At 35.2% G+C, this 25,453-nt stretch overlaps 1 protein-coding gene across 1 annotated transcript in view; it reads right to left on the bottom strand.

The window, feature by feature from the left end:
* The window catches only part of DPY19L1 (dpy-19 like C-mannosyltransferase 1), a 45,053-nt gene that overhangs the window by 12,449 nt on the left and 7,151 nt on the right, over positions 1–25,453 (bottom strand). The window contains exons 5-17 of the mRNA XM_030970145.1: positions 24,705–24,842; positions 19,693–19,813; positions 18,073–18,166; positions 15,772–15,829; positions 12,110–12,201; positions 10,575–10,674; positions 9,137–9,214; positions 7,506–7,592; positions 6,004–6,063; positions 3,532–3,612; positions 2,647–2,748; positions 1,877–1,948; positions 395–444 (exon numbers count right to left, since the gene is read on the bottom strand). Coding sequence (XP_030826005.1) covers positions 395–444; positions 1,877–1,948; positions 2,647–2,748; positions 3,532–3,612; positions 6,004–6,063; positions 7,506–7,592; positions 9,137–9,214; positions 10,575–10,674; positions 12,110–12,201; positions 15,772–15,829; positions 18,073–18,166; positions 19,693–19,813; positions 24,705–24,842 — 1,133 coding nt within the window. The remainder of the gene's footprint in view (positions 1–394; positions 445–1,876; positions 1,949–2,646; positions 2,749–3,531; positions 3,613–6,003; positions 6,064–7,505; positions 7,593–9,136; positions 9,215–10,574; positions 10,675–12,109; positions 12,202–15,771; positions 15,830–18,072; positions 18,167–19,692; positions 19,814–24,704; positions 24,843–25,453) is intronic.

Here is a 25,453-nt window from a genome sequence, read left to right on the forward strand (position 1 = left end):
TAGCAGGTTTTTTTTTAATTACTTCCACGAGATGAAACTCTGGTATCTTTATAACCTGGAAGAAATTAATGGGGAAAAATAATTTGTATTCACTACTTATAGTAAAAAAGCAAAAAAAGCAAAAAAGCACATAAATATTGCTTTAGGAAAAGAGCAGAAAAGTAAATCATTAAATATAAAATCTATGTATAAATGGGTTAAGATGTCTAAAACATGTTAGAGAACTTTCATTTTAGTTATAATATAAAAATACCATTTGCAATACATCCATTCAGTTACTGAACTGCATATAACTAACCTTTCAAAAAGGACTTACATAATGTAGAATTCTGAACTTTGTAGCATAGAGCAAATCAAAATTCAGTTTTACATTAAAAAAGAAGACAATACTTACTTTTCATATCGGCCTGTGTGAGATAAGGAGCACAGAATATATTTAATTGCCTGAAGAAAAAAAGAGACAACAAAAAGTATGAACGTACTTTCAAAAGCATTTTGAAGCATTTTCAATATTTGCTAAATTAAACTACACCTGGGTAATCTCTTTTTGAGATAATGCTAAGATAAAAGACATGCAATGTTTTAGACAGAACTTCTTTTTAGAGGATGTTTAATTAGCCAGGCAGTTAGCAGTTATCCCATCTGTTCCTGTGCAAACTGTAAGTTGTTTTTATACAAATTATACATAATAAAATTTACAAAAACAGTTATAAACTCCAGTTTAGTATTCATCAGCTAAATAACAGAAATTTCTTCTAACAGACTCAGGACTGGACCTTTGCAAAAATCTTTGTAATGAGAATACAGAATTTTAAATACATGTTCTTGAAAACCTGTGTTTTTCTGACTGTATTGGGTTTACATGTCAAGGTTTCAGTAGCAGTAGCATTGCACGGGTGGCTTCTGTGGGAAGAGCCAGGGGCTGCCCCATGTCAGAGAGATCCAGCTCTAGACAGCTTCAAACCAGATCTACCACTGGGCTAAGCTGATCTCATCAGCAACACTGGTGGGGCCCCTATTGATAACACGTTTACAAAAAGGTAACTCTGGAGCACGTTTAAGAGAGCGCAGGAAGAAAATCAGGAGTGAAATGAGACTCAAGTCACTGAAGTCAGTGAAGGAGCAGGAGGAGGTGCTCCATGAGAACCACGAGATTGCAGCTTTTGGAGAACACCACAGTGATGCAAGTTTGTTTTTTTTTTCCCTGGAGGGCAATGAAGGATTACAGTGAAGCAGACAGAAATTCACCTGAGACCTGTGCAGGACCCCATGCCAGAGCAGGTGCGCATGCCTTGAAGGATGCTGCAACCCACAGAGAGCCCACAAAGGAAACAGCTCCTGGCAGGAACTGCAGCTTGTGGACAAAAGCCCACAAAGGAGCAGGTTTTCTGGCAGGAGCTGCAGCCTGTGGGGGACTCATGCTGGAGCAGTCTGTTTCTGAAGAACTGTACCCCAGGGAAAGGACCTACGCCAACCCCATTCTTAAAGCAACTGCAGCCTGCAGAAGGGACCTATTGAGCCTAGGGATGAGGAAAAGATGGCTTTAGATTTTGGTTTTCTTCTTGCATTTTATTTTTAATTTGATCTTCCTCAGTTCATGACAGCGAATCAGAGAGAGAGGCCCCTGTACTTATCTTGACCCATGAGATTTTTCTACTCTTCTTTCCCCATCATAGTGAGGGTAAGGAATGGCAGCATGGCTTGGCAGGCACCTGGCAGTCAGCAAAGGTTAACCTACCACATCAATTTCTTCCCATATCAATTTCTTCCCATATAAAATAAACAAACAAACAAAGAAATAAATAAACAGCATTCCCTTAAAAAAACCTGAAATGTAAGTTCAAGGTAAAGGTGACTCACAAAACCAATCACTTACCCTTTTGATGATTACTCCAAAAACCACCAGAACAACTGGTAATAGCAGAGTCTTTGTGTATCTTACTGGAGTCTAAAATGGAAATCAAGCTCATTAATTGCTTCCCTTCGTCTGTAATTATTTCAATCACCATTTAAAAGAAATTAATATAATGAGACCTTTCTGGAGTAAAATGTAAATGTAAACTCCACTCAGCAATCATACTAAAGACATAATACTAGGGTCATCAGTAAATTATTTTCAGTTCTTTGGCAAGCCATTCAAAGATGAGAAATAGATTGTATCTCATCTGAATTTGAGTACTATAGCTGACTAATCTATAAACATTCTAAATGCATATCTAGGCAGTGATAAATTAAAAGAAGTCTATTAATGCCACATGATGAACTTTCAATGCTGTTCTCTTGTCTAAACTTAACATGTAAGGCCCTTGCAGCTCTCAGTACGCTTTCCATACACTCAAAACCAGGTACTGAGAGCCCCATAAAATCTTGTTTGCAGAACTGTAACCTTTCATTTATTCCTGAGGATCATTCTTCTGTCATTCAAGCAAGCATATTTCTTAGATCTAAAATCAAAACACTGCTTTGGTTTAAGTTTACTTAAATGCAATAATCCCAATTAAATTTAGCTTTAGTTCATTAATTTCTCTTTTCAAATATGTATTTGAACTTAAGATGGCAGTAGGAGGCAGGGTTCTCAAATGTTTTAAGTAACAAAAATAAACAAGAAACTCCCTCTCCCAAAATCACATATTTTGACCAAATTACCTCTTTTTCCATGAAGTCAAACTCAGCAGCGCAGGTATACATTAACGTATCAAAATCCTTGTAGCCAATAAATTTGGATTTCAATATATTTCCTATATGAGCCTGGTAGGATACACAGGAAACAAATACCAAACTGTAGTAAGCAAAAAAGGTCCTGTTTTCCACAACAAGGTAGTATAAATATGAGAAATTATACTGTATTGAGAAATATTTTTAATTAGAATAGAAGTTTATATCACTTACAGTATTGTTACAAGAAGACCAAAAATCTACTTCCCATGTATTAAATAACATCTTTGAGTCTAACACAGATAGTATGGTGTTAAATATAAAGCAGAAAACAGCAAAAAAAAAGGGAGTTACCATTGGGATTGTATTCAACAAGAGTATAGTTTAGCATAGTCATATTTTAAGATGTGATCTTCGTTATCTTTTACCCCTTGATACACATCTGCAGACAGGTTTTTAACAATAGAATAAAGGGGCTGAAATACAGCAAAGGCAGTACCTGTTACAACAAGCATATCAAAACTACCCTGAAAATTAGTTTCAGAGAAGCGTGAATTGACAAACTGAGTAAATAAAGGTGTAGGTAGAAGATACCCAAGACAAACAAAGCCCTATAAATCCACATTTAAAAACAAACACATAGAGCATTCCCTAAGACAAAAGTAAAGATATCTGTGTTTTCGCAAATTTTGGTAATAACATCTCAAAGTGATAATACATAATAAAAGAAAAAGCAAATATACAACCTCTCTCCCACTTCTATAAAACAAATTCAGGAAATTCAGGTAAGTATATCAGTAAGATGTCAAAATCAAATATTAGGAATGACAAAATTTTTGAAAGATACCAACCAGATACTCTGATAACAGAACTTACATCATCAGCTATTCCAAACACAAGAGAAGTCAGGTATTTCAAGGTGACTGTCCCAAATAACCAGGCACATCCTTCAATGACCTTCAAAAATATATTTAGAATAAAATGGATGTCTTTAACTTTTACAAATTTTTTCTTTTTTAAAAGGTTTCTTAAGTTCAGCTACTACTTACAAACTCTCCTATGTTACAACTGAAATAATTTTGCACCACTGATTTACACTACAGCTGTACCACTGCATACAACAGCGTAGCAGAGGGGGTAGAAAAACTATCTTGAAACAGGGGCAGCCTTGCTGTCTGTTCCATCTGTTTTACACATATTGGTGTGTAGGGATTGTTTTTGGACAAGAGCTGCTCCATATTATCAGGTTGTGCTAGCCTGGTAATTCAAATCTTTGGAGGAATTTGCTGATTTATAGCACTGTCTCAAGATGATCTGAAGAAGTTGATGGAAATATAAACAAAGTATGTCCAGTTACTACTTTTAGTTATGTATCAAGTTTATTCCTGTACCAAGAAGGTTAAATTCTTGGCAGTGTAGCTTAATCTAGCTAATTCTTTATAAAACTGGATCAACTGAATAGGACAACCTGTCCCAGTATCTTGTATTTGGGACTCACAGCAGATGGTTTCAGAGAGAATGCAACAAAAAACTGATCTTTGCCCTAATGTAACCAGGGTTTTATTGACGATGGGCAGCATTCATTCGTCTCATTTAATGGCTGCTAAGAAACCTAAATACCTAGGAGGTATCCTAATCCTTTACTGAATGCTTCTGGGTGTTTTTCTTCCACAGCAACTTTCTTATTCCTTATAAGCTTATTGCTGCTACCATAAGGGGCACTAAAAAAGTTATATTTTACTTTTCTGGCTTTGTCATATTCACCTTTATTTTACAAGATATAGAATTCTAACGTATTTTAAAATCTCAGCTATTTGGTAAATTTACATTAATAATTATTTTCATACTCAATGTCAATAGATTTTGGGGGAAGGCATTATAGTATGTAAATTTCTTTTAATGTAAGACACATTGACTGAGACCATACGCAATATTTACAATGTTACATATGAATTTACAAAATAATATAAACAAATTCTGCTTTCTCTACAGGTCCTTCTCTGTGATTTCCATCAAGTATTCTCCTTTTTGGTGCCTGCTCAGTAATGAATTGGTATGTTCAGAGAACTTTGTGTAAGAATACGGAGACTCCTCTGCTGAATGGTAGCACCTTATCAATTATTTTATATACATTTTTAGCATGGTGGTGGTCTTTTGGAAACTTACCATTTAATCCCACCCTTTGTTTCTGACCTTCTAATGTTCATACCTGATCTCATGGAGTTTAGTTTCTTTTATAGTTCCAGTTAGACAGCTTCTCCAAAAATTTCCTGAAATTTATGTACATTACATTCACCCACACACCCTTATCTACATCCTTCAGAGGAGTCAAACACTTTTGCAAGGCACGACTTCCTTTCACAAAGGCTGCACTGGATGTCTCTCTGCACGTACATACAGCTTAACACCTTCCTCACCATACAACTTTTTATTCTTTTACAAAACCCAGATTTAGTTTGCTGTTCCACAAGCGCCTTGGATCTCCATTTCAGAAAACTGACATGAAATTTGCCTACACTCTGATTTTCCCTGGTACTACAGCCAGGCATGTATATATGCACTGCAGTTTCCTACAAATATTTTAATTCCTTCCTATTCTAATTCCTTTATAGTAACTGTATGAATTTCATCCAGTTTTGCTAACAGCTTACCCTTCACTTAATAAGAATGCCTGTCTTAAGTCAGGCATAGTCTTGGTAGGCTCCCATTTCAGGTGTTTTTACACGTTAACATCATGTCTTAAGCAGCAAGCCAATTCTCGTGATTTCTACAGTGTTCATAATAGTTTTTGGGAGTGTTCTCCTTGTTCGTACATGACTTCTATTATCCTCCAACCTCACCCACACACTCAACAGTGTTTTACTCTGACTTGTTTCCCCCTATGCAATTTTAAGATGTTTTCTGTTGTCATAAAAATATCCTCAAAAATTATATCGATATCCACATTTTAGTGAATATCAAATGCAGTACCTTAATCTCCATTTCTGCAAGCACTGTTAGCCTTTTACTTGCATTTTCTAAATTGACCTTTACTTTAAAAGGATTCCCATACAGATCTTAGGTTTTGTAAACATGTAAAGTTGTCAATGTGAAATTAAATGTGTTGCCATTTAAAGGTTATTTCAGCTTTCTGATATAAATGAGTGTTTATGCTCTCTTTATTTCTTCAGGAATTTAACACTAATTGCTGGGAACACTGACAATTTATTAAAGACAGTAGTGCAGCTATATTCCTTGATTTTCAATTATTAGAAACGAAACCAGAAGTTGTTTCTGTATTTGACAAAAACAAACAAAAAAAAAGTCAAAGTTTTGCTCTGAAATTTCAAAATATTCAAAATTCCTTACCCATACATAGACTTCTCTTTTGCGCCTTTTCAAGATTTTTGGACTCCATTCAAGAATTCCCTAATAAAAAAAAATTAATTCACATTTTCAGGTAATGTAATAACAACAAGCCTTCTAGTACCCTGAATGAGAGGTTTTTCCTTTTGGTAAGCCTATCACACCATATATTTAGTTATTAAAAAATCTTCCATAATTAATACAACCTGAGATATGAATATATATAGTATGATTTCACCCTGCACTGGCAAAACTTGCCAACATAAAAACTCTTACTGCAGTTCAAGTACAATTATGGAAGACTACTTCTGAACGAGTAAGGAGATTCTGTATTATTCAGTTCTAAGCTTCTTTAAATCAAAACCAATGGGAAACTGAGTTCTGTCTGCTTCTGTGAATGACAAGAGACTGAAGCAAGAATAAAATAAATTACTGGCAGCATTAATACAAACAATTTTCAAGTCAGGCAACAGAGCATGGAAGGCATTAGGAGTCACTCCTTTCTGTTTCACAACACGTTCATTTTATGACACAAGGAAGACCCATTTTAGGCTAATTTGATGAACAATGTAATTAAAAGCTTCCAGAAATCCAGTCCATATGTGAGACTGAAGCCAATGTAAGTATCCAAATAACACACAAATAACAAAGACTTTTATCAAAGCAGAAAATGGGCAAGGGACTCAACAGGTTGAGAACTCAACTCAACCTGTACTTAATATATAATTACAAAAGCTGCTACAAGAAACTAGAAGAGAATCACAACAAACAAACTATACCACAGCAAATATGCAGCCAAGGTAGTCTATTACTAGCATAAGTGAGAAATTGCCACACTCTTGCTGATTGACAAAATATAAACAAACAAAAAGAATCAGAAATTAAGATGATTTGCAGCAAGCTAAAGAGGTTCATAACACTTTCTCTCCTATTTCTTGTATACATAAATCCTTTATGAGGAATTATACAAAACTGAAAGAGCTTGTGGAGTTTTTCCCTATTTAAAGAAAAATTAAGATAATGAATAGTGAGATGATGAATCTTCAGTGAGTAATTTTGCTAACACAGTGGTATGATGCAGCAGTTTCAAACAGTCTTAAACCACTGTTATATATGGCTTAGTCATTTGTTCTGCACTAGAGGATTTACTATCAATAAGAAGCATTTAAATGAAGCTCCTTCTTGCTCATGGTTTTACAGTTACTCTGGTCAAAATTACATACATGGTAAACGTTATATTTTATTAAAAAGAAGAGAACTATAAAAGTAGAAGAGCTGAGTCTTAACTGAATTTCTTTTACAAAGAGGTTTTGATGTAAATCCATGATTTCTTGAATTAGTATTTACCCCTTCACCAGATATCTTTATGGTCTAATTCTGTTTTTCATGTGAAAGTTTCGTCATCTGTCTGGTAGTGCAGCAGTTGCACATTTTACATCAATACATATATAACAGTACAGCCCTGCAGTCTCAGCACAGCATATGATTCTTCTTAAGCAACTTACCGAGATAACTACTAAAGATGCAGCATAATATGATGTCAGTAACATTGAATTACCAAACATCAGAATAAAACACACCAGAAGAGATACCTGAAAGAAGAAAATAAAAATGATTCAATTTAAAATAGAGAAGGTAAGGATTACCTAATGTGTTAATGTGTTTTAAATTTAAAAACACCTACTTTACAGTAAAGTGCAATCCTGATAAACTTGCAGATTTGTTCTGAAAACACTGATTAGGTAGCCAAGTGTAGAAAATTGTTTTAATTTATTCATTAAAAGTATGCAAGAACAAATCCTGGTCATAGGATAAATTTATGTAATACAATAGATAAATTTCTGAAGCTATTTCTAACATATTAATTTTTTTCTAAATTACTGTATTAGTTCTCTTCATCCTGTTTGTTACATTTTAGAATTCTGGACAAATGTAAAAATTAATAGAATGTTTGATGTCTTCTTTCTTCCTAACTGACAAACATTTATTTAAAATACTATCATCATCAAAGTCAAGGAAGCAGAACTCTGTCTGATCATATGCACCTAATTCAAGGCTGAAATACAACTTTTATCCACCATCCTGATCTACTGTGCTCTCTTTTTTAACAGAAAGCCATCTGAATTACATTTTCCAACTTAGAGGGCAGAAATCAATAAGCAAGCTCTGTCTCCTTTTATACGCAGGAATAAGTAAAAAATAACACAGTAATTTGCAGACTTTTCTACTCCCCTCTTCACATAGTTAGGACTTTCATTTTCCACAGAAGGAGGAGGGTGGGAGGGAGGCAAAAATTGAAAACACCACGAAACAGACTGGCAGTTTACCCAGACTCAATAAGCGGTCTCTGTAACATAACATGACTGTTTATCTATCTGAAAATAGGCTATTTATGGCACTTCAGCACCTAAGTTATGATATAGTTATTGACATAAGCCAGAAAGCTTAAGTATGTCATCCTGCTTCTGTCAAAAAGCTACCAAAGAAATCTGCTTATTTTGTCCCTGCTTTACATAAGAAATGAATCGCATAGAACTTAACATTGCCTTTAGTTTATCAGCAACAGTATATTAAAAAAAGTTTTAAAACATATGAAATATAATTTAGTTTCTTTTCTGGAGAAATACTCTCTTTTCACCCACTGAGTTAGCATAGCACAATTTTAGCAAAAAAATATTTTTAAGCACCATCACATTTCCTAAAAAAACTTGTCTACATCTTCCTTTGTATTTCAAACTGTAATCTCACTTCAAAATGCAAAACTTTATCATTACCTCAACTTTAAAAATTAAAATCAGGTACTATGCAGAAACTTACACATCTTTTACATATCATTTCCCTTTTTTCTTGACTTTTTCACACAGTTTGGGAAAAAATGGTGTTTAACTTAACAGTTTATTTTCTTGTCCTCCTTTCTAAGTATCTCCCCAAACAGTTAAACCACAAGATCTTTCCATGGTCATGACTACAGTGGTTTTCAAAAACCCAATTTTAGTTCCAAACCAGACCCCTCCCTCCCTTATCACCGCATGTTTTCAACCTTTGTGCAACTAAGGAAAACACTTCAGACAAATGGTCTCTTTTCATGCTTTGACCTGTTTGAGGAGACTTAAGATTTATTTTAAAAAAGCATTACCATATGAGCAGACAGTATCTTCTGTAATTTGCTGGAGTCAATATAACCCATAATACACACCGCAAATAATGAAGCTATCTAAAATCAAAAGTGAAAGAGAAGTTAAAACAATTTGCACTGGTGTACTCCTTCATGCACAAGAAAAGATTATTCAAGCAATCATTAACTTTTATTGCTACTTTTTGCTAAGTACTTAGGCATTTCATAATTATTTCTTTCAAAAATCCTGTTGTGGTGCTCTAAGTAAGAATTATCAAATACAGTTGAATATTTAAGAAATAAGTATTCAACTTTATAAAAATGCAAGTCATAAAAATACAGCACAAACACATTACCTTTCACCTTTAAATTTAAAACAAAATTTTTAAAAAACCCAAACCAAACAAACAAAAAACCCAAACCAAATAAACCAAACCAAACAAAAATGGAAAAAAAAACCCCAACAAATAAAAATCCTCAAATAAACCAAAACCAAAAAACCCAAAATATATCAGTTAAAACCACAAAAGAATTACTCAATAATTTTAAGTTTTCAGCAAAGTATGGAAATATCCACAATTTGCTGCTGAGGAAAATAAGGCTTGTTGACTTATGGATTAGACAGCGTCTTAAAAGTCATATGGGAAATTAATGAAATTATGAAGTGAACTTGAATTTTCAAATTTCAGGCTCAGCACCTTGAACGGGTTATAGTGACGAGTTTTTCTCAATATTTTACAGAATTTATTGGTTTCCTCTTATGCAGTTAGAAACCTCGCACACCACAGTTTATATTGATTGTTTAAAGCTATCTACTCAAACCAGGCAAACTCTGCTTCAAGTAAGGCAGACAAGTGAAAAGGTCTGGAGACACAGATTTTGAATTTCAGTCAACAGGCTACATTGCAACCAACTCAAACAGGGAGAAAGTTGCTGTATGACAGTATCCTACGGTTCCAATCAGCATTCCCTAGATTTCGGTGCTAACTACAGTTACTTCAACTATCTAAAATCTCAGACTACAGCACTACACACGAACTCATCAAAATTATATACGAAATCATGCAAAATCATGCCAGCTATTACATGCCATGCAAACACCGACACATTTAAAACTTTTTAACAGCCTGATCAATGCCTTATTTTTTATTTTTGTGCTTCAAAAGACAAAGTTTTTTTTTCTTGTTCTAAGGTACTGATCTCAGGCTAGAGGCTGTTTATGTGGGAAAAGTAAATATTTTTAGATCTGGAGACAGAATGATAAGAGGTGTAAACAGTCAACTTTTAAACTCAAGACTAGCAAGATTGATGTGGTAAAGGGTGAGAATCTTTCCTGACAGCGAGAATGAAATCTGGCTCAAAAGGAAAGTCTAGTTGTGAATTCAATGGCTGTCTACACAAAACAGTCAATTTGTCCAGGTTAGACAAAGAGGCTATTTAGAGGTGAATATGGGCTTACCTGAGTTAGAAGAACAAACTGAGCAAACTGCCAGGGAAGCATGAAAAAGATATTAGAAACACACAGTGCAATCAAGCTTCCTGTATTAATACTCGGAATCCTTGGGAAAAAGAGACAGAATAGGCATCAGTGAGTACAATTACACAGGTGCTTGCATATAATTGAAAAGTACAATAGAAAATGCAATAAAAACACAGCTACCTTGGAAGATAGCTAGCAATATTGATCAACTACAAATAACACTGCCCAAGTAAATTTAATATCTTTTTTTCTTGAGTTTCCATGGCAACAGCTCTGATTCCTTAACTGTTTGAAGACTCATTGGTTACCAAACAAGTCTTCTCCTGGCAGTATGCAGTAGAGCAGGCCAAAGCATGTCATTTGCAAGTGCTTCACCTTCTTGTGATGACTCTACAGTCAGGTCACAACCATTTCCATTTCAGATGAAATCACAACTGTTTGAGAATGGTCTGCATTTGAAAGTGATTTAACTCCTCTCTCTCACATTTTTTCCATATTTACTTTCTGCTAGGAATTCTGAGTGATGTTTCAGGGAAGGAGACAATGACAAGTACATGAAATTCATCTGTAACTGAAACCCCAGTCTATTCTCCATGACTGGAAATAAATGCTATTTAAAATATTTAATCCTGTGTTGATTCAAGTTCAATTCTGAAACATGTCATGTTTCAAATTTCACTAAATTCTAGAGAGTACATATCTTTTCCTCATATAAAATCCACAAATTAGTGACAAGCATGAAATACTTTTGCTTTAAACATCAATAACTACAAATCAGTATGACCTAATAAAGGAAAATTGGTGGTTATAAGTACTAAGTTCAACTAAACCACAAATACATTGTAAATCTGATACAATGGAGTTGGTGGAGAAGCCCTTAAGTATGAATGGTCATGCTTATTTTCTACAACAGAGGCAAGACAGTAATAATCATGTTGCAAGCCAGAAATAATCACGGAAAAGCAGGGCTAATGAACTCAAGAGCATCCTGCATTAATGTAATTAGACTGCTCTAAATCATTGAACTAGTTAATGAGACTAGTTAATTAGTCATAGAAAACTGCAAGAACATACTAGCTTATGGGTGCCTATAGCATCCTTTGTTGCAAAGCATAGGCTTACTCTACGTGCAGCCAACATACCACTCTCCAAGAGGGACAAAACCAATTGATGAAGTATCAGCTTGTTTCTCATGGGAAGGAAGGGACATCAACCAAAAATTCTGATTTTTACTTTAGACACGTATTTGCCAACACAGAAATTCTGATTTTTATGTTAATCATGTCTTCAAGTTGCAAAGTTTTTCCTTTTAATAAGTGAGTAATATGACTGCAGTTCTACTGGTGCAGCGTCTGTAATGTAACAGCCACAGGAAAGTTTCTCTGTTAATAATACCATTGTTACAGCACATGGAGGCATTTAAATAAATATTTAAATAAAGGCGCTTAAATAAATGTCCTGTGACGTTCAGGTTTTTAAAGCATTGTAAAGACCCAGTAGAAACTGAGAGGTACCTGAGAATATAGGTCAAAAGCAACATCTGCATCACAAGGAATGGGTAGGAGAAACTTTCACGAAGAGGTGGAGTCCACATGACACGAGTGCACTGAAAATAAGAACTGGGTTAGATGGAAACATTCACTGATATATTTCCATAACACCACGCATTTGTATTTCAAAATGAATGACTACAGATACTCCAATAAAGCAAAAACCAAGCTACATGAGGTTTTAGTCAGAATGTTAAAAAGACAAGCCAGGACGCAGAAAAGAGGAAGGAAAAGGAAGTGGCTTCCACACTTGGGGCCTAATAGACACTGTTTAATTAAAATAGAGCACTGCTTTTCCAAAATTAAATGTGGCAGCTAGAGAATATCCAAGAAAAAAGCAGAGCAGCAGCTGCTTGTCCCTGGTTTTGCTGAAATAATCAACTCTTCTAGGTAAATAATTCTCAAATTCATGCAGCGACTTGCCACACTTACAGACACAGTATGTTGGGAGATGATCTGAAGGATAAAGCAATATATTCCTCATTATACTAGAGCTCTTTAGGTTATAAACATTTCAAATTTCTATCAGTAATGGCACATTAAGTATAAAATCTGAAGTTGCCCTACAAAACAGGTGAGTACACTAAAATAATGAAATTAAATTCATTCAGACCCTATACTACTTATACATAACTTATGTATTCCATTCTTTAACCCTAATAAAGCAAAGCATAATACACTGAAGTCAACTGGATAGTTGTTTCATTAATTTCTTAATTAATGGGGTTAATGACAAATAAATAACGGGCCTCATGGCAAATGGCTCAGCTACAACCATTGTCTCCAATGTTTATATTCAGCTCTTTATAAAGTGCTTGCACTGACCTTAAAAAAAAGAACAAAATACAAAAAAAAAGAATAAAATACAACTTTACAGGAGTACTCTGACATGCAAAAAAAGGTTCAAATTGGCTATCAAGAGATTTGCATTAAAAATTAGAAGTAAGCTCTTTACAGCTACAAGAGAAAAATGTAATTAATCTTAACATAGACTATAATGAATCTATGAAAATACTGTAGGATACTGTTGCCAGAATGTTCCTTCTCCTTTGTTTCCTAGAATCCTTAAACAATTTTTTAAAATATTGTTTTACCAAGCAAATCACTAAAATCAACATTATATAATTCCTTGCTTATTGTCTTGCCATTTCGCAAGTATGTTAAATTAAGAGTGTGAAATAAAAGCAAAGAACAGAAACCCATCACATTAATCACAGTCCCTGACATCTAGAAGCACTCTTCATTAAAGCTGCAGCAATTATCATTAAAATAAACCTTTCATAAATATATGTATTAATATCCTGTCCTCAGTTGACTGCACAGATGTGATGAGTAATTTTTTTTTAATAAGCAAAAAATAAAATCATGACTATTCTGAAGCAGTGTAGAAATCTTGCATATTTTTCAAGACTACAGCAACATTTGGTTTACCAAATCTTATGACACTGGAGAAGATAAGACAGGAAAAAAATGATGAACATATACAACCATAAAAAGGAAGCATTACCTTAGAAGTGGATTGACTAACACGGGCTACACTACTTTTCTATATTTGTAATGTCATGCTAAACTCAGTCATCTGTGGATGATTTATCAAGGCTGTAAACTCACTCTGCTGCAGGTAGAAACATATCAGATTTGTCGAAGTTGGAAATCATTAAAACACAGTAGCACAAGCACAACACAAACAAAAACATACAGCCTTAGGGTCACTAGCTCAAAGCCAGAAAGCGTTTTTACACACCACTTTTACACAGCATTAGAGCTGAGATACCAAGGCTTGCAGATCAGACTTACTCATGTAGCTCAGTCCCATCCTTCCCAAATAGGAAGGGAAATTTTTGGCAGCTGGTCTAGCTCCACTGTACGCATTGTTGACCCACACAAGATGATTTACACATAATCACAAGCCTGTCAAAGAGCTGGGCCTTTTTTACATACACACAGGCACAACCATAGCACGGCATTCAACAGAGCACCCCATGAGGAGAGAGCCCCTGTGCACCTCTAACTACAGGTACTACCGCACCTATATACACAACAATATCAAGTAAGTCTGAGTTGTTCCATTCAGCTACAGTCCAAACACAAAAGTGGCAGTTGAGATCCAACGCTGCACCTCTGCAATTATTTCCTATTGTTCTCCAGAAACCCACACAGTTGAGCTTCAATCAGGGTTGCCTTCCTTAAGCCCTACCTACATCCAGACTACATCTGTGCAGAACTATGCAGATCTGCTTTCACACATTTCTCAAAAATATCTGTGTTTTTCCCCAAGTCAAGTCATTTACAGAGAGAGAGAAGCTCTCCTACAGTCACCTATGGAAAGAACTGCACTGTACCACAGTGAAATAAATGGTTTTTTGCTACCACTACCTTGAAGTTTTCAACCCGTTTCTTTCTGAAGTTACATTTATCACCTTCACAGACTTGGAAAACAGTGCGTATTCTATTAGTGTTCACCAGCAAAGGATGAAACATCATTGCATTTCAGGATGCCATTTAGAATAGAAATCCACATAAAATGCCATATTTACACTCACAGAGTACAAAAAATAAGTTTAGGAACTCTAATGTTTACCTGTTCTCAACCAGGCAGTTCAACATCCTTGGGTGACAATGCTTTAATATGCTTAAATTCTTAAATGTCTAAATTCTTTAAATATCCGCTATGCACACATGGGAGATATTTAAAGAAAAGACATTTCCAATGAAACTTGAAAATAAAATAGCCATTTTATCACACAGATTTTTGTTTCATAAAAAAACGGTCAAAGCTTACTGTGAATGGAAGCACCTCTAATTCTGTTATGTACAATACATATTCTTACAACTCAGTGTTCTCTACCAAGTTCAGCTCAGTAAAGTAAGAAAACAAAACATAAATTCAACCCTAAACTAATTTATAAGTAGTTAGTTTCCATTTAGAAGTTATTTACAAATTTCCATTCATAAAATGAGCACTAAGAAAAAAAAATCCCAAGGGAATAAGAATGAAAGCTATTATTTTTCTTCCAAAATATAAAACAATGACATGAACAGCATTAACTGGGAAAACAAGGAGACGTTGTAAGTGACAGTTCCTTTATTTTTTCTTTCCTGCAATGCAGCTTACTAAAGTTTAGCACTGGAATCCTTTACATACATACACTATTTCCAAATTCTGTGTACCCTGGGTATAGTATATAAATAATACCAAGGTTTCTTTGCACTTTTCTTTGTATTTCCAGTAAAATATACAGCAATTTAAAGAAGCTTCTGAAGCTTACTCATATGGTAAATGTAGCCCAGTTATGTGTGGTATGGGCATGAAAATAGAGTATTCTGATGTTTTGAAACTTGAAGTCATTGTGCTATTGATTTTCAATCTCAGGACCAATTTACAATATATTTCCTTTCTGATTTTTTATTTTAAGCACTAAAGGGACATTGGACTGTCCTATATATTTTTCAGTCATAGTCTATTTTACATTCAATTGTCTTAATAATTTATTTTAATTGAATTTAAGTTATTTAAATTCAATCTCAAATAAATAAGCAGCATCACTACATTTAATGAAATGAGAATTAGTTTAAACTTCAATAATAACTAAAAAGAAAAGGAGTAGTGGGAGAGGGAAACCTACCTCTCCATGATTGAAAAAGAAGCACAACACTGTAACAAGGCCTCCTAGACGACTCCCACTGTGAAAAGAAGAAAAATAGGTACAACAGAATCTTATCATGGTTAACGTTGCTTAAAAACTGTGAAGCTGCACTTGTGTACAGCTAATTTTATTGGGGGGGAAGGGAGGAAAGCTTTCAAACATCAAGGGAAGGCAATCAATAAAGTACATACAATATTAAAATACTAGTTATTCAGACAGGGTTTATTTCAGAGCAAACCAGTCCTTCATACATCAACTCTCTTTTGCAGAACACCAATTTCAATGTTAATAACTTGGAAAACAGTTATTCCACTGCTCACGAATTTTGGTGCAGATCATTACATCTGGTGCTTTTAAAAACCAGGCAATATAAATGCAGAACTTCTTCCCTAATATGTTGAGCAGTAAATTTCAGAACCTGCATGCTCAATCACCCAACAGGAAATTTTGGTCTGGATCTAAAGATTAATTTAGGATAATCAAATAAAGCCCATTCAAAAAACATACTTAAAAACCAATTCATTATATGGGTCAATGCAAGATACAACTTAATTTTTATGTGAAATACTGCAATGCTAACATGAGGAAGCTTTTTAAGCCCTTGACTTAAATGTATTTTTTACACTTCCATACCAATCAAATTCACCTACTGAATAAATAGCAAAAGTAAACCCAAAGATATTAATTAGATTTTTCTCATTTCCAAAGAAAAATAGAAGAAGTTCCTATTTGTTTGAACAGATTTGTAATTGCTCAGGTTATGTGATATAAAGCAAAGAACATTTTTGTGCACACAAGTTCACTACTACTCTGAATGACAGATTATACCATTTTTGCTACTAAACAAAAGCAGCAGCCAACTGTTAAGATTCTTGGGGAAAAAAACTCAAACCAAACAACAACAACAAAAAAAAACAACCACACACACAAAAAAAAAAAAAAAAAAAAAAAAAAAAACCAAAAAAAAAACCAACCAAAAAAAACCCTCTCAGATCCCTCATCCATCACTAATATACAAGTCAAACAATCAGTAGGTTCTGGGTACAAAATCTGAGGATTAAAGATACTTGGTTTACCAAGTGCTAAACCAATCTCCAGGAGTTGTGCATTCTTGCATATAAAACTCAACTTTACATCCCATAAATTTGAAAAGCTTCAACACTAAAATGCAAAATGACAATAAGAACATGCTTAACATTAAAAATGTTAGCCCTAGAAACAAAACAAAAAATTCCCAAAAAACACCCCAAACCAGAAACAAAACTCAAGGTCTATGCATTCTAAAGAAAGTAGTGAGAAATATAGAGCTCACTGATTTTTCAATGATATTCATACATAAAATGTGAATTTCTGTGTCACTCCCTTAAGAGAAACATTACAAGTTAACAAGACAAATATTCAAAGTTTACCTACTTCCTCTAAACAGGCACTAGGCAACTTCCTCCCTTCCTCCTCTTTTTACTGACAGTGTTTGCCCTGAGCTATTCCTTATTTTAACTACCAGCACATGCTTGAGAGAGAGAAAGAAGTAAAACCAATGACAATGAAGCCAGAAAATTAATGGGGGAGGGGGGCGGGGCAGAAATCAATTACATCTCTGAGGAAAATATAGTTTCCTTTCACTTTTTGGCAAAACCAACACATGAAAACAGATGTAAACAGAAAACATATTTCCACTTCTGCTTTTCTGCTGAATGTGGAATCCATTTTTGTATGAAAATGTATTACAGCTCCTGAAATGTAAGGACAGATACTGAAAACACAAATTTATAGAAAAAGAGAAGTGGATACAATTTGTCCAAAAAAATGCATTAGGTCAAAAATACTTTGCCTTCTCAGTTATGTTAAAATGGAAATACATGCAAATACAACTTGAAGTAAAGCGCTGGGAAAACCCCAGTCTTGGTTAAAAGTACACCATCATTCAACTTGTTGTAAAAATGAGTCACAGTGATAACTTTAAGAGCAGAAATATGTCCAAAGCTGTTTAAAACACATACAAACATCTAGTTTAATCCACAGCCCAGTGGTATCAATGAGATAGAACCTCAATAAAATTTTTGACAATTTTTTTTTCCAGCAGCATCATCATTGTTTTAAGAAAAAAGCTTCTCCATTTCACTAATTTTTAGCGACAATGTGTATGTATAAAAATGCACTACTGCTGTAGAAAACAAATCATCAATATCCCATAAAAATATTTTTACATTCACTTTTTCAAATTTTATCTAAAAACCGACAGCTAATACCAACTAAATAGCCCAGTCTCAACTGCCTTACCTGAGGTATGTACCATATATGAAGAACAGTGACATCATGAATCCATTCAACAGAAAAATCACAGCAACATAAAAAGAAGCAGGGTCTCCCAACCCTAACAAAAAACAGTTAATATGTGTTGTCAAATATAGAAGGAAGGCCATAGTGGTTATAAAGCAGCATAAAATCAGTGTACTATCTTAATATATCTATATTATATATAAACTATCAGTATAGTATCTCAGTGTATCTGCAGAAAGAGACAATTAAAAAAAAGTAGATGTCATTAAGACTATTGTGAAGATTCAATCAGGAGACCACAGCTTTGAAAAAAACCAGGAAGAGTAGGGGTAGATATCACATTGGGGCAGTCAGTGACAGAATAAGCCAAGAGGGATGCACTAACTGCAGAGAAAAACCTGTGAGGTTTAGACGGTAGAAATACTGCTAAGAATATTCTCTAGACTACATTTTTATTTCATACAGTTTTTTAGAACACTTTAGACTCACACTTCCCATCTCTTGCAGAAGTAAACCCATCTTTAAACATATCACACACAATGGTCTTTGCTTTGTTTCATTATAAGCCAAGATATTTTCCAGTAATGCAAGTCTTTCAATTTATTCATTAACAGACACTTCGGCGCTCAGTCTTCTGCCATTATTTTCTTTCCCACTATTTCTTTAAACCCTCCTGGCTCTAATCATTTCAGCAATACAGCATAAAAAGCCTTATTCATTAAAGTGAATGGCAGCAAAACTTCAGTTTCATATGCAGAACTGATTATTCCCCACTGCTGAAAACACAGCAAGACAGTTTTCTAAAGTAAGATGATGATATGCTCACGAAACACGGTAGTCTCAATAGCTGGTGCTTCTGTTGGTTTTGTTTTCATGAAAAACAGGAATGAAAGGTTGTACACTGTTTATTGCTTCTTACAAAATTAGAGAAAGTGACCCATTCAAGCTCTGAAGTTCTTACAGCCTTTGTGCAAAGGAAAAATACTACCCTGTCATCACACAAAGGCATTCTAAATGATAAAATGAAACTTCACAAACTACCATCTGTTATTCAGCTTGAACTGACTGTAGAACACCTCAAAAGCACTTCTCAGTAAGGTACTTTTATTGTTTAATACCTACTTGACAAGCCAATATTTCAAATATGGGAAAAAAAAAGTGGCAGTGTCCTTTGGAGCACAGTGTCAAATCAACGTTTAAGGTTGAAATTCTTATGCTGAATAGCAGCTCATGTGAGGAAGAGGATTCTTCTCAGCAGCATCACTAGGTAAGAGTTCTCTAAAAAATCTCCAAAATTGAGGGAGGAAATTTTGAAATGCAGGAAGTAAGAATGTATTTGGGATCCTTCAGAAGTTACAAAAATTAATACATGTACAGTAGGCTTCCAATTACATTTAGGACATCTTATTCTTTGTAATAATTCAACATTATGAAGGCTCAGACCGTAACTGTGAAGGTTTGAACTCCAGGATAGGAATTCAATCTAGGCCAGAGGAGTTATCTAAGAAGCAAAACCCACATTTTTCACCCTTGGTAACACACGAATATTTATTACTTCTGAAATACATAAAGCCACAAATGCATGCTTCCAAGGAGAAACCATGATAAACCAGAATTTACCTTCACAGCTTTCAACAGGACTAAGCCCTTTTCCTCTGTTTACAGTCCAACATGTCTTTGTTGGAACACCAAGGAAATCCATAACGGTGGTATATGTGCGGTACCAGCTGGCTAGGACCACCTAGGGGGAAAACAGGATTAGAAGTTTCTGTCCAGAGTGACCTCTCATGATAGCTGGCTCTCTTCCAGGCTCATTTTCAAACTCAGGATTTATCTCAGCACTTTTGACCACAATTTCCTAGAGGCATCTAACAGACTTCCTTAACAGACTAAAATTATGCCTATTGATACTCAGATGCTTTGTAACAGAAATAATTTCACGCATCAAGCTGCAATATTCAGAAAAAAAACCTCTACATATTGCATTGTCTGGAAGGCTCCTCATTTGACTATTTTTGTTTATCATATATTAAAATCACAGATGTTGTTGACAGAGGACAGTGGACGAAACAGAACCCATTCAAGACAATTTTTTCTACCTCATAAGAATATTAGTGGAACAAATCTTTAGGATTTTTAGTCTGTTAAATTTTGATAGTTTAATTTTTAAGCATGCATTCAAAGGGCTTCCAGATGCTATGTAAGAGAGCATTTCCATTTTCCATGTAAATGCTCTAATGTTCTTATAACAACAACTCAACTAAATCTCAACACCTGACACAGAAAACATCAGTACTTTACACACAGCAAAAATGAGAACTCACAGCAAAGTCATTAGTTAATAACATTACCAAGCTATTCTGTCAGGACATAACTGACTTTATAGAGTTCATAAATGAGTAATGTGGCCATTCCAGTTGAGCTGGTTTGAAAGTTATAACCCAGGGGTTCCCAGACTGACAATATGTTTCACCACTGCAGTATTAGCTGCCTCTGCCCTGTGTCACAGAGAACATATATAAGAAAGATGATTCTCTCTTCTCGTTCCCCATACAATTAATAAAACTCTTTATGTCACTTCTATCTTCAAGAAGGGCAAGAAGGAAAAACAGACAACTCGTGTGAGAATGTGATGGAATAAATCCTCCAGGAAACCACTTCCAAACATACACAGGACAAAAAAGTGATTTGAAGCAATCAGCACAGATTTACAAAGGTGAAATCCCACCTGTCCAGCTTTATAACCTTCTGAGATGACTGTCTTGATAGATAAGGAGACAACTGTGGATATTTTTTTATTCTGGTGCCAATCTGTTCTACATCCTAAGACTAGATGATGGCACAAGGGAACATCCTCAGCAAATCTGCAGGATAAACACTGGAAGGAGTGACTGATCCTTGTGCTGCCATTCGGAGGGACATAAAAAGGCAGGGGAAATGGGCCAACAGGAATCTTCCCAACAGGGAAATGCAAAGTCCTGCACTGGGAATGAACACCACCGCACACCAGTTCAGATGGAAGCTGACCACCTAGAAAGCAGTTTTGCAGAAGAGGGCCTGTGAGTCCTGGTGGACAATTTATACTTGAGCCAGCAGCAAGCCCTTGATGCAAAAAAGACAAATATATCATCAGCTGTATGTGACCAGGACAAGAAAGGTGACTCTTCCCCTCTACTCAGCATTGCTAACACTCTGTCTGCAGTGCTGAGCTCAGTTCTGGGCTGCCCAAGGCAAGGAGGACACAGAATAAAGATGACTGAGACAGGCTCTTTCTGGTAGTCAGGAGATGAGACAATGAGCACAAATTCAAATACAGGAAATTCCACTTATACATAGGAAAAAAAACTTTTTTAATTTGGGAGTGGTCAAACACTGGAACAATCTGCAGAGAGCTGGAGTATATTCAAACGGAAACTGGCGATGACCCTGAGCAACCTGCTCTACTTCACCCTGGTTTGAGCAGTGCTGAGACTAGAGGACCTTCAGACAACCCTTCCAATCTCAACTGTTCTGGGATTCTAAAATTCATTAATTTTTAATATCAAGGCTCCAATCTTCATGGCTCACTTCATCTGCGACCTTCACACCCTCACAATGTAAATCCTGTAAATTAAAATATAACTACATCTTCCTAGACCAAGACTCTGTGCCTCAACACTGTGCCTTACGAAGTACAATATCCTGAATTCCTGGAACCTTTCTGAACATCTGTGCCCTGTTTGCTTCTGGCAATGCACATGTGCATACATGAACCAGACACTGCCCCCTATGCAGACAGACATCAATAGGCCTGGAGAACCAGATCACTGTCTTTCTTCTTATCACCTGAACGTCCCCTGTCTGTAGGCATATTTGTTTGCATCACCAGCCCTGAAGCTGACACTGGCCATATAAACCACTCTTGACAAATGTTGCACTAAAAAAAAAAAAAATTAAATTACTAATTTATCAACTTAACCTGTTTTTAATTTATCAATTTAACCGGTTTATGCCATAAGTGCCTGTGTCTGCTGCAGATTTTACATGTGAATACTCCCTAAAAAGATATCAGGCTAAGTACTTCAAGCAAAAAAACCTATTTTTTGCCAAAAGCCACTTTACATGAAACAGTTAACATGGGCATAGAAATGGAAACAAATCAGTAAGCAGCACAAAATTGCTAGGTCAGTTGGAGCACAGTGATGTTTCTGGAATTTCTACTGTTCTGTATCAGATGAGGGATTAAATGCAGAACCTGGCAAACAAAAGCCTGGCTTTCAGACCCAGGAGTGCTCTGTGGACAAGGCCAGTCCTTTGCTGCAAAAGAACATGCATAAAAGTTAAGTCCTTTCACTAGCTGCCTTTGAGTGTGCACCTTAAAGTCAACTACACGGATCTTTGTAACACACTCCTCATTTCAACTCATCTTCATTATCACCACCACACACAGAAATATCAACTGTTCCATAACAATGAACAACCAGAGAGCAAACTTAACATATTATCTCTCCACCACAGAAACGAACACATTATCTCTCTACCATTTTTCATCAGAAATGAAAACACTACAATTACTAGAACAAGCTGACTATGGAGCAAATACTTGGAAAATCAACTTTATTTGAATTTTAACATTGTACAGCTACAAGGACAACCATGTAGCTTTCAATAGTTTTTTTTACTGCTTATATGTATAATTTACATAAATGATGTATTGATCACACACTCATTTTACTTTTTTTCCTTCTTTTTGAAGTTTTTAAGGCTAGTACTGGCCGTACACGTAAGTGAATTGTTTTACTTTTCTTAATTAATTTAACGTCCTATTTAGCAATGGGATTTCCAGATTGGTTTTGATGAATTTAATTTTAATATCCATTAAACAAACAAACATTTTATTAGAATTCAGCCTTAGTGCTACTAATGGGCTTAAAGAGCTGGAAAGATCCCAAAATATCAAACAGGAAATGAAACACTTTCAGGAAGCGTGACTGGATACTGAGCATCTGAAGGAAAAATTTTATTGCCAACACATAAATCCACAAGCATCTTCTCACCACCCAGCCCCATTATAATCATGAGAAAATTCTATAAATTCAGACAACGTATTTCAAATGCCAAGTTGCACCTACTGACAGTTTTATAAAAATAGTTATGTGGAAACAGGAGTACTCAAGAAATACACTTAAAAAAAAACCCCAAAGCACTATTTAGAAGAAGTCTAGACATTAAGCAGTAAAGGACTGAAAGGAGTAGAGGAGACCATTTGTCTGCTTGACATGCCCACACAGACACAGAAAAGATGAATGAATTCATACCTTATCACCAATTTCAACGAGTCAGTATAATCCTAGAAATCTGAATGAACAGACAAACCTACACATTTTGCACTGTAATCAACCGAGCGTTCTTATAGAATGTCAGCCACTATATCTGATTTCATCATCTAATTTATTTAGTCATCTTTCAGGATGATACTGACTCTTTAAAAACAAGTTGACTTGACCAGTAATCCCTGATTTTTGAAAGTCACACTATAGCTGAAGTCAATAAATCTTTTTCAGCTAAAGGAAATTACTCTTTAGTATTCAAATGATGTTCACAACAGAGCATTTCTAGAACTGAACTGCAATCCATCTGGAGTTAGAAAAAAATTCCAAGCAAACCCTAAATAAGTGAGAGGGCAACAAAAAGTGCTCATCTACATAGCATTTAGTTCTTCCAGAGCAAGGACTTAAGAAGGAAATGAAACCACAAATACATGCACACCAAGAACTCTTACACATACGGTTCCTGACAGCAGCTCTGCTCCAACAGAGCAGAAGAATGAGTATAAAAGCTAGTACCCAACACTCACAGCCACTATTAGTTGGCTCTCATAAAAATAAACTGCTGCTGACACATGAAATTACAGAAATGTACATTAACCAAAGGAATCTTCCCTTTGCAAAATGTTTGAGACACACTGGCAAAACTTTAAGAGACAGAAACCTCAACATTTCTGTACACATACTCTTTTGAACACATTCTGAACACATGTTCTTTTTACTGACAAAAAAGCAGAGTAGGAATGTGATCTAACCAGGTAACAAGTCTAACATTAAGTATGCACAAATCAACAGCAGTCAGTCCTCCACAGAGCAATTTCCTCTGCAACATCTAAGTAAACTATTACCACCCATGGATTTCACAGCCACTGTGAACTGTGATGTGCTTGGTTCTGTCAGTTTCATGTGTCCTACAAAAAATGGAAAACAAAATGATCTCTTGCAACCCGCATCACTTCAGTCATTATTGTCACATACTACTGATACTGCATGTGTCTTATTTCCTGAAGTACATAATATCAGCAACCTACTTGCTTTCAGGGAAAAGAACAAAAAAAGGCAGGAAGTGCAACTTTTGGGCACAAAACACTAAGATCTAGAAAGCTTTCACAGTTAATTGAAAATACTTGAAGTTTGGAAATTGATCATAATGTATGACATAACTTTCTCATTTGAAATCTGGAACTGAAATACAATATTTAAGCAACACTTCATTAGTCACTGTATCATTACAAATACATTTTCCAAAGTAACTTTTACAAATTTTAGTCAAAGATAAAACAATCAAAGATTTGCAAAAGGTATTATATTTAAAACATAACTCACCTCTGGGTAAAGATTGAACCTTTGTAAGGTGTTTATCACTAAAGGATATTCAGTTAGTTTGTCATTCATAATGGCACATACTCCACTCCAAAATGATGGTGCCTCAATAATGGTCTTGAAGTAGGAATAATAAAGACCCTACAAGAGAACAGATTAATTATTTACAATTAAAGATGTCACTTCTGCTTCAGGAGCCACTACATACAAGCTTCATTTTTAAACAAATTTTGTAACGTAACAAACAGGACAGGCTTATTGAAGATGACTACCCCGTTTTTCAAATCTCTACTATTACTGCCACCAAAGCAAGTGATGTGGGTTTCCTTCCACTTTGTTTCATAGCATAGCTGGCAACCTCTCATTTGGGCTGGTAACTATGCATTAAATAGCATTTCACAATTCTCAAAATAAAAGCAGATAAAAGGGGTGTGTGTGTATATATACGCCAACATATATTAATTGAAAAAATATTTAGACAAAAAAGGCTGCATAAGAAGACCATAACTGAAAGCAAGGTATAAGGTACTTGCAGTTTTGTATTTTGGATCCTCCAGAACCATATTTTTAGATCATATTTTAAGTGAACTGTGAATTGATACCTTCATAGGGATCAGCGGCAAGTCACACAAATACTTTGCACATGAAAGTGTAATGCACAGTAGTTGTGCATTACACTTATGCAGAATGTATTAAGACATTTTGGAAAGCCTGTGATCAGATTACAGACAGGAGTTTTACAAACACTGAAA

This window comes from Camarhynchus parvulus, chromosome 2 (assembly GCF_901933205.1).
Source record: "Camarhynchus parvulus chromosome 2, STF_HiC, whole genome shotgun sequence".
NCBI classification, from domain to species: domain Eukaryota; kingdom Metazoa; phylum Chordata; class Aves; order Passeriformes; family Thraupidae; genus Camarhynchus; species Camarhynchus parvulus.